The sequence below is a fragment of the Leptonychotes weddellii genome, chromosome 2 (genome assembly GCF_054177405.1).
Source record: "Leptonychotes weddellii isolate Sample4059 chromosome 2, ASM5417740v2, whole genome shotgun sequence".
Classification (NCBI taxonomy): domain Eukaryota; kingdom Metazoa; phylum Chordata; class Mammalia; order Carnivora; family Phocidae; genus Leptonychotes; species Leptonychotes weddellii.
Genome location: NC_138370.1, coordinates 67,308,472 through 67,328,925, shown reverse-complemented (window position 1 = coordinate 67,328,925; position 20,454 = coordinate 67,308,472). Strand labels below are relative to the sequence as shown.

General features: G+C 41.3%; 1 protein-coding gene across 1 annotated transcript in view; it reads left to right on the top strand.

Moving 5' to 3' along the window:
• ARHGAP10 (Rho GTPase activating protein 10) overlaps positions 1-20,454 on the top strand; it is a 286,377-nt gene that overhangs the window by 178,038 nt on the left and 87,885 nt on the right. The window contains exons 15-16 of the mRNA XM_081813112.1: positions 11,509-11,614; positions 13,066-13,225. Coding sequence (XP_081669238.1) covers positions 11,509-11,614; positions 13,066-13,225 — 266 coding nt within the window. The remainder of the gene's footprint in view (positions 1-11,508; positions 11,615-13,065; positions 13,226-20,454) is intronic.

Sequence of the window (20,454 nt, the reverse complement as noted above, 5' to 3'; positions counted from 1 at the left end):
AATATTACATTGTATATATATACCACATCTTTATCTATTCTCTCTTTATGGACATCTTGTAGAGCCTCCATTTTTTGATTGCACCTCATTAATAGCCTTTTTGATTTTGACTTGGTTAGATTTTAGTTCTTTTATTTCTCCAGAAAGGGTTTCTCTAATAACTTCCATGCTTTTTTCAAGCCCAGCTAGTATCTTTAAAATCATCATTCTGAACTCTAGTTCTGACATCGTACTAATGTCCATATTGAGTAGGTCCCTGGCAGTCGGTACTGCCTCTTGTTCTTTTTGTTGAGGTGATTTTTTCCGTCTTTTCATTTTGTCCCGAGGAGAATAGATGAATGAGAGAACAAAATGCTAACTGGGTAACAACGTCCCCAGAAAATATACACTAAACAAATCAGAAAAGACCTGAGACCGGGGGAAAAGAAAGGGAAAGAAAGAAAAAAGAAAAAGAAAAGAAAAAAATAAAAACAAACAAAAACAAAACCATAATATGATCAAATATGATCAGGCTGGTGCATAGATCAGTGCCACACACTAGATTTTGGGCGTATTTCGGTCTTTTAGAAGAAAGTGCCTCCCAAAATTTTAAAGAAAGTAAAACTTATATATGTACAAAAATAAGGGTTAATACGATGAAGAGATGGAACACGACTGTAAAGATGAAAATTATAAAAGGTTTTATAAAAGAAATTGATAAGAAGTTGGTTGAAAAAAGAAAGAAGAGGATTTAAGAAGGAGAAAATGTGATCAGGCAGGAGAGTAGAACAAAGCCATACACTAGAGATTTAGGGTATATTTTGATCTGTTAGAAGAAACCATATCTCAAAATTTTAAAGAGAGAACAACTTATATACATATATACCAAAAATAAGGGTAACTACTATGAAGGGATAGAATATGACTCTGAAAATGAAAAATAAAAAATATTTTTTAAAGAAGGGATTGATAAGATGTCGGTTGAAAAAGGGAAAAAGAAAAATTAAAAAAAACCAAAAGACAGTTAAAAAAAAACATTAACTTTGAAAGACTAAAGAATCAGGTAAAAAAGCCATGAATTCTATGTGCTGTATTCCCCTAGCGCTGGAGTTCTGCCATTCTCATTGATCGGTAAACTTGGTCTTGGCTGGCTGCTCTTGCTGATCTGGGGGAGGGGCCTGTTGCCGTGGTTCCCAAATGTCTTTGTCGGAGGCGGAATTGCCCCGCCCTTGCTCGGTCTGGGCTAAGTAATCTGCTCAGTTTTGCTCTCAGGAGCTTTTGTTCCTTGCAAGCTTTCCGTACAGCTTCGGAGGAGGAGGGTGAAAATGGCGGCCTCCCAATCTCCGTCCTAGAGGAGCCGAGAACTTGGGGCCCCGCTCCTCAGTGCGTCCCCAGAGAAAAGCAGTCACTCCTGTCTCCCCGGTCTCCGGCCGCACTCCGTGCTCACCTGGCCTGTGACTGAGCATTTCTGTCTCTGGCGCATGACCCTGTGTGGAGTCTCCAAACCCAGCAGATCCCTGCGGTGCGCTCCCATGCCGCTCCTCCCCGGGGAGGAAGGGGAGTCTCCCCAGATCTGCTGCTTGTTGGGTCCCTGCTGGAGGAGCAGCGGCCCAACTGTGCCGTGGATCACAGTTTATGGCAACCCCGGAGCTGAGAGTCCACACCTTCGCTCGGTCTCTGCAGCCGGCTTCCCCACTCTGATACCTGGGAGCTCTGCCGCACTCAGGCACACTCCGTCTTTCTGTGACCCCGAGGATCCTGAGACCACACTGTCCCACGAGGGTTCCACCCCCCTGCTTAGCCACTGGAGCGACGTCCCTCAGCAGAGCCGACTTCTGAAAGTTCCGATTTTGTACTCCGCGGCTCTATCACTTGCCAGAAGCGGCGGACAGAAGCCCCCTTCCCCGCCGTCTATCCTCCCGAATATCGCCTCAGATTCACTTCTCCGCATGTCCTACCTTCCAGAAAGTGGTCACTTTTCTGTTCAGAGAGTTGTTGCTATTCTTTTCTTCGATCTGTTGAGTCTGTAGGTGTTCAGGATGGTTTGATCCTATCTAGCTGTATTCCTGGGACCAGATGAAATGCAGGTCTCCTACTCCTCTGCCATCTTGCTCCGTCCCCCAACTTTAATTTTTTATTTGAGTCTCTGTGAGTACCCCTCTCAGTCTTCACTGTGCCTCTCTTAGGAAAGAGTGTGGGAGCAAATTCTCTAATCTTTTGCACATGGACTTGCAAGTATTACATAAAAACAGTTACATAAGTCAGATGGCTAAAATTAGTCTCCCCTTTTGAATATTGTTGGAAAATTGGGATTGCAGTCAGGCTATCATTTTCCATTAACAACGGCACAGGTGACTTTGTTGTGCGAAAATGTCTGTTAGCAGAGCTGACTGCTAAAATTATCAAGCATCGCCCATCTTTGTTACTGCCTCTCACACCAGCACGGAAACTAGTTTTTGATTCCTTTCAGTCATGTGTGGTGGGTTCCATCTGTTCTGGGTTGTTGAGATGGTCTTGTTTGCCTTCCCTGCTGAGAATTCTGGAGGTTTCTCCTGGGTCCCTTTATTGTCTCTCCTCAGTTTCTTCTCTGTAGGCTTCTGTTGAGAATCCATGGGTTAATTTCTGGAGAGCCTGATACAAATATGAATTTTATTTCTTTTTTTGTCACCATGAGACAGACATTTTTTGTTCTTCATTCTTAAAAAATACTGACTGTTCAGTGTTGAATGAATTGGGAAATTAATTTCTTTTTTTATAGAGAAAATTAAGAGTGTTAACTACACCCTCTCAGCTGAGAGCGCTAACTAAAATTGCCAAAAGGAACTAGAGTCCCTCTGTATGGAAAACCATTCCTTTGTTTCTCCTTTACTCACACATACAGTACTTCACTTCTGACACCTCTGGTCACCAACTGTGTGGGCTTTTTTCCCACGCCAGCCAATTCTGCGACACCAGCCGAGCATCCTACGATTCATTTCAGTTCTGATTCTTTCTACCTGGAGTTAGCATCAGGTCCTGCAGGGCAAGGGTTCAGTAGCACAAGCCTGCCCCCACTTCAGACACCAGTTGTGAGTCCCAGGTTGTCTGCAGGACTTCTGACTAACTGGCTTGAAATCAGTTTCACAACCCCCACCTCAGGTATGTGTGATAAATGGCTCACAGAACTCGGGGAAATACAAAGTGGTATTTGCCAGCTTATTATATAAAGAGGATATGATAGAGGATACAGATGAAGAGCCAGATGAAGAGATACATTAGGTGTGATCCAGAAGTGTCCTGAGTGCAGAAGCTTCTGTCCCTGTGGAGTTCGGGTGTGTCCCCATCTGGGAGCCCACCACAAAGTCACCTCATTAGAATAAAAGATAATCTTATCACCCAGGAAATTCCAAGGGACTTAGGAGCTTGGTGTCAGACACTTCTATCGCTTACGAAATTATGGAGGTTGTGGGAGCTTTGTGTTAGGAACTAGGATCAAAGACTAAATATTAGGGGTGTCTGGGTGGCTCAGTCATTAAGCATCTGCCTTCGGCTCAGGTCACGATCCCAGAGTCCTGGGATCAAGCCCCACATTGGGCTCCCTGCTCAGCAGGAAGCCTTCTTCTCCCTCTCCCCCCCCCCCCCCCGCTTGTGTGCCCTCTCTCAGAGCTGTCTCTCTCTGTCAAATAAATAAAATCTTTAAAAAAAAAAAAAGACTAAATATTAGAACAGATTAGAACACAAGATTCATATTTGTATCAGGCACTACAGAAATCAAACCTTACTCCTATTTATAAGACTTAGGAGCTCCATGTCAGGAACCAGAAGCAGAGACCAGCATATATTTCTTATTACTTCATACCATCCATCTTGTGAGAAAATACAATGAGCTTTTTAGTATAGAAATTCATAAGATGAAAACACAGTTTAGTTGGTCTGTGCAGGAATGCAAAAGATTGTGCCCATCTAGGGAAGGCTATTAGGTGTCTACCTGGATGTTTTTCTACGGCGTTTATTATCTCTGAGAATGTTTTAGTCCATGGTCTGTGTCTTAGCCTTTCAGGCTCAGAGTTCTTGATATATCATATTGATAAAAACTGGACCCATTCAGGATTGGACTCATATTAAGCTTAGCTTGAGAATGACCGCCGAAGCCTGGATGCCTAATGTGACATCATACAAAAATATTTCCGCCCTGAACAAGAACACTGGTCTTGCTATGTTCTGTATATTTTCCTTCTGTAGTCAAGTTACCTGGGAAGCAAAATCATAATCACAAAGCTCTTAAGTCATTTATGATGAAAAATATAAACTATTAGAGGATCCAGGGCACTGGTATTTGCCTAACTGGAATGTTCTATGCTAGTTGGTAAACCTGCATGGGAAGCAGGAAAATCATGTGGTCTTAGTTGGGAAGGACTTGGAAACCTGGACATTAGAGGAATTGAACGCCTAACGACATTGAGCTATTTTAGCCGGATATATTCATTTCCCAGTGGATAGGGTCACCCATGGAAGAACTCGAATACTTGGTGTCTGTTGAGTGAAGCACCTTGGGAAGTGTTTGGATGTTTACTGCTATGCTTGCTTTAACTTACAGTACTATTGACTTATGACATTTAAATATTGAAATAATTTAATATTTATCTGCCTGGGTATCTTTGATAAGCTCCTATAAGCTATGATCCTATCTTTTTCAGTCTCTGTTAGTTGGCACAGCATCATAAGCACATAGATAGTAAGTGTTGTGGATGCTGATTTCTAGTTTCACAACTAAAAATGCTTTTGCTATTACAGTAAACTCCTAATTCCCTGGCATATGTTAGGAATTTGGTGTTATGATTAATTCAGTATCCTAGATTTAAAAAAAGTTATGCTTTTCATTATATAATTTATATAAATTAAAATATAATGAAATGCGTATAGCATAAGCCACTGAAGATAATTTATCTAACTATGTACTTTATCATTTAGAAAACTTTTTTGAGTACCTTTAAGTTATTATTATGTTGCAACTACATGGAGATGCCCATTTAGTAGAGATTTCTGATTAATGTCAACTAAAATGGAGAAAAAAGTAGTTTTACTTTAAAAGCCTTACTTGCAGGGGTGCCTGGGTGGCTCAGTTGGTTAAGCATCTGACTCTTGATTTGATTTCGGCTCAGGTCATGATCTCAGGGTCCTGGGATCGAGCCTCGCATTGGGCTCTGTGCTCAGCGGGGAGTCTGCTGGAGATTCTCTCCCTTCCTCTGCCGCTCCCCTACCACCCCAAAGTAAATAAATAAATATTAAAAAAGCACCTTATTTCCAAATATTCTTCTTTTTGAAAGAGGGAAAAAGTAGGCTTGAGAAAAATGCGTGTGTGATTTCAAATGAAGATGGGTGTGGGAGAGGCACTCAAAGAAGGAAGTGGAAGGCTTTGATTCTATTTTTCAAAACCGATTCTACTATTTTTAGAAATGAAGAACCTTAACCTTAGAGAGTGGGAAATGATTTCTCTAGCTTGTGTTTCTGAATAAGTAATAAATCCCCAAATATTAAAATTAGATTTTCTTTGGAGAGAAATGCTTATTAATGACAAGGTAGACAACATGAGTTAGAAGTAGCTTTTTGGTGCAAAGTTTTATAAAATATTCAGTTTTTGAATGTATGAAATTCTTATCATAGGCAGTTACCCTTTTATTCCTTTGGAATTTTTAAAAATTATTTTTCAGAGTCCTGACTTTAAATTTCCCCCAATTTAGTTTTATTTTTAAAATTAAAGCTGTGAATTGAAAATGTTGTTTTTTTAAAAATTTCTTTCATTTTTCTCCAGCTTTGATTTAGTAAGGTATTATCTTGGTTTTAACTCCAGACAAAAACTTGATTATACACCTAATTTGTTTTTTTTTTTTTTTTTGAAGTATTGTATTTGAAGTACTGACACACAGTGTTACATTAGTTTCAGATATACAACAGTGTGATTTGGCAAGTCTATTCATTATGCTATATTCATCACAAGTGTAGCTACCATCTGTCACCGTATCATTGACTACGTACCCTGTGCCGTACCTTTCATCCCCCTCACTTATTCATTCTGTAACTGGAAGCCTGTACCTTCCACTCCCCTTCACCCATTTTGCCCATCTCCTGATCCTGCGCTCCCCTCTGGCAACCACCTGTTTGTTCTCTGTGTTTGTGAGTCTGCTTCTGCATTTTTTGTTTGTTTGTTTGCTTTTGTTTTTTAGATTACACATTTAAGTGAAATCCTATGGTATTTTTCTCTGACTGACTGATTTCACCCCTCTAGGTCCATCTATGTTGTTGTGAATGGCAAGATCTCATCTGTTTTTATGGCTGAGTGATATTCCTTACTAACTCTTTAGATAGTTGTACTTTTGATTTCAGTGACAAATTTAGTCTATCTCTAAGAGGTTTTTTTTTTTTTTTTTTAAGATTTTATTTATTTGAGAGAGAGAAAGAGTACAAGCAGGGAGAGGGAGAAGTAGACTCCCTGCTGAGTGTGGAGCCCAACCCTGAGATCATGACCTGAGCTGAAGGCAAATGCTTAACTGACTGAGCCACCCAGGTGTCCCTGTATCTAAGAGTTTTTAGTATGTAATATGATTTGATTATTTGTATTCGCCTTATCAGATGCCTTTTCATTTCTTAGCCTTTTTGCTTCCTTTGTCTTTAGCAACAACTGTGTCCTGTGTTGTGAAACCTCATTCCTCACTCTAAAACATTACTATTGGAAGTGTAAACTGGAACAGACTTACCTGTACAATCACTGGAAGCAACTTGAATGTTCAGAGAGTTGATGGTGTGGTGCTTTTTAATGACATGGAGAGATGTCCATGGTATATTAAATGCAATAGGCTATTCATGCATTTCATTATGAAAAAGGAAGCAAAGTTCTGAAAGGATTAAGCCTAAAATTTACCAGCCTTTATTATGGGTAGCTTAATGTAAGTGAACTTTTTGTTGAAACATAATAGAAATGTATACGAATAATAAGTATACAGCTTAATGAATTTTCACATATTAACATAGCTGTGTAATCAGCCCTGGATCAAGAAATAAGACATTGTCAGAGTCCCATAAACCCTTTCTCACACCCACACGGTCCCTATGACATACGAGCACTCCCCTGACTTCTGACACCATAGGTCCAGAGGTTAGGGTTGCTGCTGCATTCGCATTGTATCTAAATGGAATCATCTAGAATATCCTCTTTTGCATTCAGCTTCTTTTGCTCATCTTGGTGACATTCCTCCGTGCTGAGTGAATCAGCAGTTCATTCTCTGTCCTTGTGGTATAGGATTCCATTGTACGAACACACCACAATGCATTTATCTGTTCTGTTGATGGAGACTTGGGTGGTTTCACTTTTGGGATTATCAAGAGTGCTACTGCTGTGAACATTCTAATATGTGTCTTTTAGTGAATGTTTATGTGCATTTCTCTTGGTTTGGAGTAGAATTTTTGGGTTATGGGTTGGAATGTGTGCGTTCAACTTCAATAGGTACTGCCAAAGAATTCACCAAAGTGATTGTGCCATTTAATTATTCCCACATAGAGTCGGACAGTTCTAGTTACTTCTTATCCTAGCCAGAACTTAATGCTGTATTCATTTAAAGGCATTCTGATGGATGAGTAGTAGTAGCTCATTGTGGTTTTAATTTTATTTCCCTGATAAATAACGAGGTTTAGCACTTTTTCCTATGTTTATTGGTCATATGGCTGGTCTCTTTCCTGGAGTTCCTGCTCCAGTCTTTTACCTGTTTTTCTTTTGGCTTGTCTCTTTTCGGCTTGATCTGTAGTTCTTCATAGTCTGATGGCATGTTCTTTTTCAACGATATGTATTTCAAATTATTAGTGATTGCTTTTACTGAGTTGTTTCATCTGTGTTTTCTAAAATTTTAACAGTAGATATTTAGTTTTTACAACAAGGAAAAAGTAAAACCATCATCATGTTGAAGAAACAGATTCCTAAATCAGACAAAGACAAAAACCATATTATTTCACTTATATGTGGAACCTTAGAAAAGATAAACAACAACAAGCAAGCTGATAGATACAGAGAACAGATTAGCGGTTGCTGGGGGTTGGGGAGTGGGCAAGATGCGTGAAAGGAGTTGGAAGGTACAAACTTCCAGTTATAAAATGAGGAAGTCATGAGGATGGAATGTACAGCGTGGTGACTATAGTTAATAATACTGTATTGTGTATTTGAAAGTTGTAAGAGAGTAATAAATCTTAAAAGTTCTTTTTTTTTTTTAAGATTTTATTTATTTATTTGAGATAGAATGCGCGCGCGAGAGAGAGCACAAGCAGGGAGAGGGATAGAGGGAGAGGCAGAAGCAGACCCCCTGCTGAACAAGGAGCCTGATGTGGGGCTTCATCCGGGGATACCAGAATTATGACCTGAGCCGAAGGCAGACGCTTAACTGACTGAGCCACCCAGGCACCCCAGTCTTGAAAGTTCTTATCACAAGAAAACAATTTATAACTGTGTGATATTAGATGTTAACTAGATGTATTGTGGTGGTCATCTAGCAATATATACAAATAATTGAATCATGTTGTATACTTGAAACTAATATAATGTTATATGTCAATTATTCTTGATTTGCTTTATCTCTCTTCCCTTCCATTTCTTGATATTTGAACCAGTGATCTGAAATCCCACTCTCTCTGTCCCTTCTAGCCACTCACTCTTTAACCTCCTTGTGTAACTAAAGAGGGACTCCTGGCTGGCAAACTTAGTGGTGGGTGCCTAGGCCCTCCTCCCAGTCTTGCTTTTCCTCAGTCCCTCGTTAACTCTTGATACCACTGGCTACCCAGGCCTTGCATGTTTCTTCTCACTTGACTTTCTGATGATATTGAACCTCCTGTCCTCCTTCCTCTTCCGCCTCCTGTGCTTTCTTTAGCCCCCAGTTGGCATTTCCCATGCACCCAATGGAGCTCTTTTCCCCACAGGATGCTCTGTTAGCTTTCTGAAGTAGTCAGGCAGCCTTGGTCACGTGCCGGACGTCCCCTCCCTCCAGAGAACATTGCTACCTTCATCTCTAACGCCTCCTACCATTCCCAGCTCCCTGCTAGATATTTGAACATCCCTTCCTCTGTCACTCCCCCCATCACCGTCCCCCTCAAACCAGCCTTGTCTCCTCTGCTCCTGTCTATTGGGGGACTGACCATACTACCGCATAACCTAGGCATGAAACATGGGTCATCTTTGCCTTCTTCCTTCTGACCCACGGCCAGTCTGCAGCTAGATCCTGTCAATTCTACGTCTTCCGTGGGAGCTCTCACATGGGAAGAGCAATGCAAACCACAGCAGAGATGATGGCTAACAGTGAGGGAGCACCTGTCTGTGCCCGCCACCAGCACTCAACACTTCTCAGGTGCTACCTCACTGAGTCTCAGAGTGGCCTTAGGAGATGGTGCTGTTAACTTCATTTTGCAGATGAGGAACTGAGGCCCAGAAGCCTCCGTTAGTAGGTATCTTGCTCTTGTTGTCAGTTGGAAGCAGCAATTCTAATGCCTGCCTGCCGGCTCTACTTCCTTACTTGTAATTCTATCACCCGCATCCCCCCACCCCCGACTCATTACTTCTTGCCCAAATAGCCTTTCCCTCCTGATTTGCTTTTTTTCCCGTTCAAATCCATCCTCCAGAAAACGTCAGATGTATCTCCCCAAATTTGACTCTGTGCCTGTCTCTTCCCAGCCTTCCTTACAGTGACTGATTTAGAAGCCAACAGTAAAGACAGATTCTTCACATTTGCTTTTACAAGCCAGAGTTTGGCCTCTGCCTTTCCATAAGCTTAAGGTGCCCTCTCTGCATAGGCTGTGCATTTTCTTACACTGTTTGCAGAATCTGGAGCGTGCCCCTTCCTCCTCAGTTCTGCCTTGCTTTAAATTCTTCTCTGTTCTTCAAGACCCAACTCAAATGCTCTCCCTTATGTGAAACCTTTCCTCAGCTGCTCCTGCCAGCTCTCTGTGAGCCTCCAAGCAGTCTGTACCATCCTTTCTGCTGCCTTAACTGCTAGCTGAATTCTCCTCAGTCACTTCTTTGACACCCCTGAAAATTCATGTGGAGTTCTCAATAATAAGCATTTTATTGATTTGTTTGATACTTTCTGTCAAGAACACAATAAAGGGAATTTGGACGTGTTGCTAATAAGAGCCATGGATAATTCATTCCAAAGTCTAAGGGGGAAAGTGAGTGTGTTAGTTCCCTAGGGTTGCTGAATAGCTTAAATCAATCAATCAATCAGTCAATAAGTAAATAAATAAATTCATTCACTCATTCACTCACTCACTCACAATTCCAGAGAATGGGAGTCCAAAATCAAGGTGTAGGTTGGCACGGCCAATCTCTAAGGCTCCAGGGAAGGCTCTTTCCTTACCTCGTCCGGCATGTGGTAGTTCCCAGCAATCCTTGGCATTCCTTGGTTTGTAGACACATCACTCCAGTCTCTGCCTGTGTTGTCACATGATATTCTCCCCTGTGTCTATCTTCTTATGGCCATTTTCCCTTTGTGTCTTTTCTTTTCTTATAAGGGCACCAGACATACTAGATTAAAGGACCACCCTACTCCAATATGATCTCATCTTAACTGATGGCTTCTGCAATGACCTTATTCCCAAATAAGGTCATTATGTTAAGCATGTCTTATTCTGATGTTTTGACATCTGGGGCTTTACTGATCCTGGGGAGAACACCCTTTCTGGGGCTATAACCAATTCCTTGAGATAGTAAACTGAGCATGCTTTCCATATGCCAGTCAATCCAGAGCCCATTTTCTCTCCTTGACTCTGTCGTTTGGGCTCTTACACTCCAAGTCAGTATTCTGCCCTTAGCACCTCGGGGCAGGTACCATATGTCTTGGCACAGCTCTTGTGCTCCAGAGCCTGCTGAAATAATTCAAACCAACCAGTCCTCAGTCTGCTTACTCTGCCTTGCCTCTTCCTCACATGGAAAATACAATAAAGCCTCTTGCCCACATTTCCCCCTTCTTCCCTCTGCCTCTTGGCTGACCCTGGCTTACCATGCCTCCTGTTTCTAGGGGGTATGAGTATAAAACTCTTCCTTCAACTCAGTCATTTTCATGTCAGCATTTCTTATCATACCTGATTAAAACAAATCCCAGGCATGTTTTAAAACAGTCATGTTCTGAGACACTAGGGAGTTAGAACTGCAGTGTATCTTTTGGGGGGATAAAACTCAACCCTAAGAGGGAAGAACCTATTTGCCCCTGTTTTATTTGCATTCCATTGTGGGGCAGTGACCCAGTGACCGACTCCTTCAAGGGACGAGCAGACTTGAAGTGTAGAGTGCAAGAAGGAGAAGCTGTAGTCGTCCTCTGTTCTTAAATATCACCCTAGGGATAGGCACTCATTACATTCACACTGAAATAGATAGACCCCCCCTTTTTTGGGAAAGGTGGCAAAATACGTTTAAATTCTCTGTTGAAAGATGTTGAACAGATGAGTTGTTGTCATCGTTGATTTCTGGGACTGTATTTGATTCTGAGTAATCTGTTTTTTTCTTTTTTCTTTTTTTTAAAGAAAGTGGAAGCCCAGAATCTCGTGTTAATGCTATCCATTTCTTGGTACACAAACTGCCAGAGAAAAATAAAGAAATGTTGGACATTTTGGTGAAACACTTAACAAAGTAAGCCCCTTTTTCTTCCTAACTTTCTTTGTTTTACTCTGGGTGCTATGTGGGGTTCTTGGATTCATAATGGTTGGAAGTGGGGCTGTCTACACAATACCAGGGACCACGCCTGGAAAGGCAGGCTGGACAGTTGAATCACTGTGCATATTTTGGACAAGAGCATTGAAATATGATGCTTTCGTGAAGTTGTATAATTATTTGCTTAACATCACTGCCAGCAACTTGGGGTTTGATTGGAAGTAAGAGAAGAGAATATTATACACTTCCCTGTACACGGGTCCTGGAAATGTGATTATAAGTCTGTTAGCGAATTTAACCTGGTTTCACACCTACCTAACTCTAAGTTTCCACATGGTCTTTAAGTTAGTTTAATCCAGTAATAGGTAGTTATTTCATAGGATCCATTCTAGTCTTTTTATTCCCTCTTTAAAAAGCAAGCAAAATCTAATCATTTAGTGGAGAAATTAGCCCTTTCTTCAAATACAAATGACTCTTAGCTCACTGTAATTATAGAAATTTGGAGGTAAGAAGAAGCTGAGGAATGCTGTTTTAGAATGTTCTTAATTTTCTTTTGTTATCTTATTTATTTTATTATGTTTTTATTTTGTATAAAAAGAAACTGAAGGCCAGAGGATATTATGACCTGCCAAGTGTCCTACTGCTAGTGGAGCTATTTGTTCATTTAGTCAACACATATTTATCGAATGCCTTTTTTAGGTGCTTGTGGATACATAGTTGAACAAGATAGATGAATTCCCTACTTTCACGAAGTCGCTTCTTTCTAAGAGGGAAAAGATCATAAACAGATTACAAATAAAAATACGAAATAATTTCAGGTGATAAGTGGTTAAAAAAAATGAGGGGATAGAGAATATAGATTGAATGTGGGACTTTAAAGAGTGTTGTTATGGAAGGTATCTTGAGGATGGGAACTTTGAATTGAGACCTGAATTAAGCATCAGGGCTTCTGAGAACAGTTGTCTAGGTTGCTCACTGCACAATGTATTGGGCCAAAGGGGTGAATGTGGGTTCTCTGACCAAGTTCTGTGTGCTTGTGAAGCTAAATCTGATAAAGATACCATACAATCTGGTCATTCCTGGAAGCCAAGGGTATAATAGTCTGGGGAAAGTGGGGATATTCTAAGTAGAGGGGAATGGTAAGAGAAGGTCTTCGGGGGGCACAAGTCTAACATAAACATGGAATTATTAAGAAAGCCATTGTGGTTAGAGCAGAACATCGAGAAGAGAGGAATAGTAGGAAAGTAGGCAGGGGCCTAATCCCCTAGGGTCTTGTCAGATTTTTTTATTTCAGAAGCAGACATGGAGGACAATTGAGTGTCTTGACTCCTTGTTTTTAAGGAAACACAGAGTTGCAGAAGATTGTACGTCCCCAGCTATTGCCTCTCTTTTAACCGGAGACTTTCTCCCCCTGCCCCCTTCCTTATCAGTGTTTCAAATCACTCTAAGCAGAACCTCATGACTGTGGCAAATCTGGGAGTGGTGTTTGGACCAACTCTGATGAGGCCCCAGGAAGAAACTGTTGCTGCCATCATGGATTTGAAGTTTCAGAACATCGTGGTGGAAATCTTAATTGAAAACCACCAAAAGGTAAACTCTCTTTGTTTTTTCCGTAGGGGAATTCCTGGTTTTGGCTTTATCACCATGTGAAACTAGCCTCTAAGATTCCCCACCACCGTTAAATGATTTTATTATTATTGCGATGATGAGTTTGGTTCTGAGAAGTTCCTGCTGAGCTTCTGTCTTCTGATGGATTTCCGTAAATCTGAAGTTTACCTGGTCTTCTGTTATCTCACTGGTTTAAGGAAGCAGCATTTTACCCAGATGCAAATGACAGTCTGCAATATAATATTGAACTGTTTAGATTCTTTGCAGCTTTCAGTCCTATCTTTAGATTTCTCAAACTCTGTTTCTGTAACCTAGGGAAAATATTTTTGCCAATCTGTGTCACATTCTCCCTAGAAAAACACACATATAACTTCCCCTTATCTCCCAAATTGTGCTGACAATTTCAGGGGATTCACATGCATCCCTGAATCTGGGAACCCCAGGTTAAGAATCTCTGGTTTAAAATGAATAATCTCCTTAGTGACACATCATTTTACTTGTTTCTCTATAATCAGGGGACTACAGAAGTTTACAAAATATGATAGATTCTTTGAAGAACTTTTATGTGGTTTTTTCTCACTATCATTATAGATCACAACCTTGCTAATAATTTTCCTCACTTCTTTTAAGATAGGGAATTTGAAAATTGTTAAAATGCTTGGTTACTCATTTGTTTATTAAAGGTTTGTTGTAGTTTGTTTTCAACTGAGATTACACTATATGCCAAGCATGTATGAGGTGCAAGGCTATGAAGAAGAACATTACAGCCCCTGATGGAAAGCAGCTCACAGTCTGGGGTGGTGCCCCATTTTGGGACTTGTATCCCACAGCACTTATCTCTGTCTAATGTGCTATCTAATTTATTTATTGTTGTAGTTATCTGTTTCTCCCTGCCAGATCCTTGAGGGCAGAGATCGTTTTTTACACTTAGAATAATACCTGGTACATACTAGGTGTTCAGTTCATATTTATTGGATGAATTAATGAACTCAATAAATTTTAAGGGGGTCAGAGGAGTGGGAAGGAGAGAAACAGAGCCTCCATGAGCAAAGCACGGTAAGAGCCTTGTTGCATTTGCTGTTGCTAGAGCGATTCTAGCTTGTGTGAGTTAAGTGTGAGAGCTGGTCAGAGATTTTCTTGCCCAGGATAGTAAAAGCAGCTTGTTTATGGGTGTAAGAAGTTTGGGGTTTTTGTTTGTTTGTTTGTTTGTTTTTAGCTAGCAAGTGGTGCCCTAAGCTATCCAGACAGCTTTAAGGAAAGATGGCTATAATCGTTTTTAGAAAAAGAAATAATTGAGGACACCTGGGTGGCACACTTGGTTAAGTGTCCAATCTGGTGTCAGCTCAGGTCATGACCTCAGGGTCATGGGATTGAGTCCCACATCGGGCTCTGTACTCAGAGTGCAGTCTCCTTGAGATTCTCTCCCTCTGCCTCTCCCCCGCTCACTCGCTCTCTTTCTCAAATAAATAAAAAAAAATCTTTAAAAAGAAAAAGAAATAATTAATTAGACCCAGAAGCTTTGAAACAATGTTTAATGGTACAGCTCTCATTAGATTAAGTCCCAATTAGGGAACTTTTACGCAGTTTATGGGGAAAATACTGGCTCTGGGTCTTGCTCTCAAGATAAAAGGATCTCCATTGAATCCTGCAGCTTCCTATTTTCTTATTTGAAGCTGAGAAGATAAGTTCACAATTTTTCTGCTTGGGAAGTAGATAGTGCCGCCTTCACCTTGTTAACAAATCTTACAGGAATTTCCAAGTGGCATTGGTGAACCAATTATAATAGTGATGGCAGATGACACTGGACCCACTCTCAGAGATTAAGCTCCATAGAGCTAAGGAGAGGGCTTTCACTTTTCCCCTCTGCCTTTCTGTGGCTACGCTAGATAATGCTGTGAAGGCGTAGCCAATGTGAATTGAAGCACTGACTTCCTATTAAGAAGGGGGCAGGTGGGATACTGAGTTTCAGATTCTTCACTGAGTGCGTGGGTTTAGTTTGGAAGCACAGGGTGGGGGTGGAGAGCTGTTAGCTTGGATTAGTTCATATTTCTGAGAACTTAATTTCCCTATTTCCTCTTCTTTTCTCTCCGATTTCATCCATGTCCACTTTCACTCCCGGCTCTTTGTTCCTGCTCAGCTGGACTTCACTTCAGAGTCTAGGCTCTGCTATGAGGAAGGATATTTCCGCTGACAAGGGTGGTTGTGCAGAAAACTTCACGTGGACGCATGTACCCATAGGAGCCTGAGGTTTCCTTGGCAACTGATCCACGTTTACCACCCAAAGATCTTGTGTTTGACTTGAATGTGGTGAGGGAGGGATGTGGTTCCTCTTAGTAACTATGTTCGAGAACAAAATGAGAAAGAGAGAGGAAGGAGGATAGAGGGTTAAAAAGAAGAGTCTTCCGGGGGAGGAAAGAGTTATAATAGATAGGGGGGCAAATAGGCGCAATGAGAGAGGGAATGAAGAGGCCTACGTAGTGTCTGTGAAGGAGAACCGACGGAGGGGAAAGTGACAATAGAAGGAATGCCTTTTCTTTTCCTCAGTTACTTATTTTTTCATCCTAGGAATGTGAAAAATGTTGACTCTGACCAGGAACGTCACTAAAGCAAAAGAGGAAACTTTCAGCATATAATTAAAGCAAGAAAGCTCTGGATTAATTTTAGAGTTAGAAAAAGACCGAAGTTAATCTGCCTCGGAGATCACATTTTATCCTAGCCTTTTGCTGTTTTCATAAAACCCATATGTACTCTATAGGAAACTTAATCCACATGTTTTGGCCTCATTCCCACACAATACATTAAGATGTTGTTTTAAAAGAAGCGTTTACGGGCCAAAAATATTATCAAGGTCTTTCTTCCCGTGCAAGCCAGAAAATTGCATTTCCCAGGTGGAAAAGGGTACTGCAAAATCCCACAGATTTTCAAGTTGGGATTGTGCCTTATAATTTATCAGTTTTACATAAGTTTTCTTTCTTAAAGATTTTACTTATTTATTTGAGAGAGAGAGGGAGAGCCTGAGTATGGCAGGGAGAGGGTGGGGCAGAGGGAGAGGGAGAAGCAGGCTTCCCACCGAGCAGGGAGCCCGACGTGGGACTTGATCCCAGGATCCTGGGATCATGACCTGAGCTGAAGGCAGACGCTTAACCAACTGAGCCACTCAGGCACCCCATAAGTTTTGTTCTTGACAAAGTATAATTCTTATGGATTAATGCAGTGTGTTTGTGGTGAGCGCCTGCTTGGAGTCAGGCGTGATGTGAGATTTGGGGGAAGAGTCTGGCAGGGGAAGGATCTGTCCACCAGTAATTGCAAGATACAGTGGAGAAGAGCGCTCTCAGAGAGATGCAGAGAAAACTGCTGAAACTTCAGAGGAGAATTTATGTCCGACTGTGAGGATTCTAGAACGTTTCCTGACTAGGTGGTTTGAATAGGTTTTAGAATGGAGTTTGAGCAGGTGGAGATGTTTTAAGAGGACATTTCAGGTATGGGGAGGTCATGTAATTAGAGAAGCCCTGAGAATATGTGTGCGTCTGGGAATGCAGCTTCTGTTGGAACAATTGTGAGGGGCATGAGATGTGGTTGGAAAGAGATTTGGGCCAGGTGTAAGGAGGTTGGGAATGCCACCCTAGGACTTTTGGATTTCATTTGGATAACCAGGGCCTCATGGTTTTTAGGTAAACTGCTTCAGGAAGTTTAATCTGGCATCAGGTTAGCAAACAGAAGGTGGAAGAATAACAGACCAGGTAAGAGGTCACGTAGCTGAGGACATGGTAGTGAGAGTGGGAGTTCAAGGGGAGCAGGCTTCATCTCCCAAGGCTCGGTGGACACAGTCCAGGGACTGGATCGGTGGGCCATCTCAAAGCAATGTGTTAGGAATGATGGTCAGTAGGTCACAAATGAGGACCCAGACCTGGGAGAATATTAGGGTCATTAATAAAAATAGGGAAAAAAATGGGTTTGGGGCAAGAGTTCAGTTTTTAACGTGCTGAATTTTAGCTGTCTGTATGTCTAACAAATAGATGTGGGGCTCAAATTTGTGAGAGAATTTAGTGGGAGGAGGTAGAAGATAAGATAAAAAGGCATGATATTGGCATAGGAGAGTGTGCTCACTGTGCTATATGCTTTCGGTCTACTACATGGGGTACTTAACCTCCTGTAACCCTAGTGTTTACATGTGTGTATGTAAAATAGATACAGTTACTTAAAATAGATAAAATAGATAAAATAGATACAGATACTTAAATATATAAAGTAAAACATATAAAGTGCCTATTGCATGCATATGTAATAGTATCCTTGTATATATACAGAACTCTTATTACATATATTGTCTCTTTACACCATGGGAGAAAGCTGAAGGGTGAGAGATTAGCTTGTTTAAGGGCACACCGCTGGTGAGTGGCGAGGCTTGGGTTTGAACTAAGGGTTGTTTGACCCCCAAACCTTTGCTTCTCATCACTAGGAGAAGGTTAAGAGCAATATCCTTGAGAAACACCAAGATTTTCCTATTACAACAGGAGCCAGAAGAAACCCAGGCAAGTTTCAGTGTTAGGATTGTCAAGGGGCCTTGTCAGTGATGCTGGATGCTGGCACTATGGGAGAGCACGAGTATTTACTCCCAAGAGTAAAATGTCGAGAGCAAGAGCTGAAGTCGACTTCAATGAGTGAGCGTTGGGGAATGGGTGCTAACAAGTACAGACCTATGTTGTATTTTTCCCACATGACAGAATATACGGGAGGAAAAGGCAGAGCAGACAGGACAGGGGAGGGAAAGAGTAGGGTAGGACTGCTAGCACCTGACGTGTATACAGTTTGCCAATCAATTTCAATTCTAGTTTTCGGTTAGCTAATTTCTGGGATTGGGGGCTCTTTAGAGGAACTTAGGGATGGAAAGAACCCTCCTGGGAGTTAATAGAGTTTGTTGAAATGGAGCCCATTCTGCTATTTTATACATTTGTAGTGTCCTAAAAGGAATTTGTGTTTATAATGTGACCCTCTCCTAGTCTCTCCCCAAGTCCCTGAGGGCCCTTGAAGATTATGAAGAGCCTTTGAGAATCATCAAAGAAAACATTAATATCAGTGTGGTTTTCTTTTATTATCCATCTTATTTCATGTTAATACTTAAATTGGCAATTCATGTAAAGTAAGATATATAAGGTTACCTTAACCAAATCACTTTACATAATATATATAATTTTAATCCAGATTATAGGCATGCCTTATTTTATTGCCTTTCACTTTATTACCCTTCGTAGATACTGTGTTCTTTACAAGTCAAAGTTTTGTGGCAACTGTGCATGGGGCAAGTCTATCGGCGCCATTTTACTTTGTGTCTCTGTCACATTTCATGTTTTGGTCATTCTTGAAATATTTCAGACTTTTTCATGATTATATTTGTGGTGGTGATCTGTGATCAGTGATTACAACTTGCCGAAAGCGCAGATAATGGTTAGCATTTTTTAGCAATAAAGTATTTTTTAATGTATGTACATTTTTTTTTAGACATAATGCAACTGCACACTTAATAGCCTGCAGTACAGTGTAAACATAGCTCATGTATGCACTGGGAAACCAGAAAATTCATTGGACTCACTTTATTTCAATGCTCATTTCGTTGCAGTGGTTTGGAACCAAACCCACAATATCTTTAAGGTATGCCTGTATATTTATCTTGTTAAGGATTATAATTGGATTTTCAGTGTGATCGGCCAGATATGGTGCTCCGGTTGCTTTCAGCTTTGTGTGGTGCTTCAGTTTGCCTTGATGTTCACGGGTTCTGTGGTGGTCAGTGGGGCATGAAGTTGTTTTCTGGTGTTAGCCTTTAAATATCACCGTTTCTGTGGACCACAGAGTGCCAAGAGATAATCACATTTTACTTCCATAAAACTTTTCCTTGGTCAGGATTCTTAAAACTTTGTCAAAATAAACAATGTTGTCTTTGAAACAGGTACTCTGGCAGTCTGTGTCTCATTTTTCCTGGTGAGAAAATGGAGGCCATTTGTGATGCTCAGGCTTTGTGGAAAAGGCTGATGTTATGTTCCCATTCTGAGGTTTCTTCCGTAACCCTCCCTGTAACATATGTTGCAAAATCCTTGAAGAGCCAGTGTCCCTCCAGTCACAGAAGAGTCGAGATGAGAAGGGCATACCCGTTTCCTCTCAGGTGTGCGACACAATCAGAATATTAAGTTACACGCACAAGTGAAGAGTATCCAATGACACGCTGCATTCCTCTTGTTGACCTTGGATCCCACTTTCTCACCTACACCCCTGTCTTTGCCAAGAGCTAAAAGAAGGTGTCCCTGCCCCCAGGCCCAGTGGTGGCATGGATTCCCTAGTCAGTCTCAACCCGCAGTCCGGCAGCAGCCACACGTGGACCGGGTTAAGTTTGGGGCAGCCTGCTCCCTGACTCCTATAGTTGCAGAGACAAGGCACCTCCTAGCTCTGTTCTGCTGGTTGGTCTCTGTCATCCCTGATGGTAAAAGAGGCCCCAGTGGGTAGTATGCAAACCATTTTCCTTGAGGTGCAAGGAACCTTTAAGTCTTCAAGCATGCCTGTCATTCAGTAGGAACAAGAAATTTCTTTAAAAAAAAAAAATGCAGCTTAAAATGCTTCTGGATTTAGCTTTGCTGGCACTGGGCTGCTAAGCAGCACCAGTTTTCATGTGAGAGAAAAATAAGTATCTGAAACAACAGCAACAATGATAAAACTCCAGAGTTTCTAGAAGCTTTTTGTTTGCCTGAGTAGTGATGGTTCAGTGTAGAAGTCAAAACCCCATGGCAAGAATAGTTGACAAATTGCAGGAGGGTGGCTTTTTCCCTTCTCCCAGTTTTTCTTGAATGTTGGCCATCTTTGGCCATCTTTGGCATAGCCACGGAGACTTACTTTACTGTTAGGTCTCCCCTTCCCCCCCCCCCCCAGTAGGGCCTTGCATTCTCTGGAGTGTTTAAAAAGAGGCTTTAAAACTACAGAAAACTTTCTGTCTGCCTTTCTCCTTCCTCAAAGGAGAGTCAGAAAATAATGACATTGTCTTCCCAGTTCTGCTGTCTGCATTTAGCTGTGCTACAGGAAGTCCATTCTCTGTGCCGTAGTGTGCTCTGGAGAGGGTAGGTAACATTTTCCCATGGTACTAGTGTGGTTTGATAAGAGAAAATTTGAGAGACAAGGTCCTTTCATTCTGCAGCATTTTAGTGTCCAGGATAGACAAAGCACTGGGG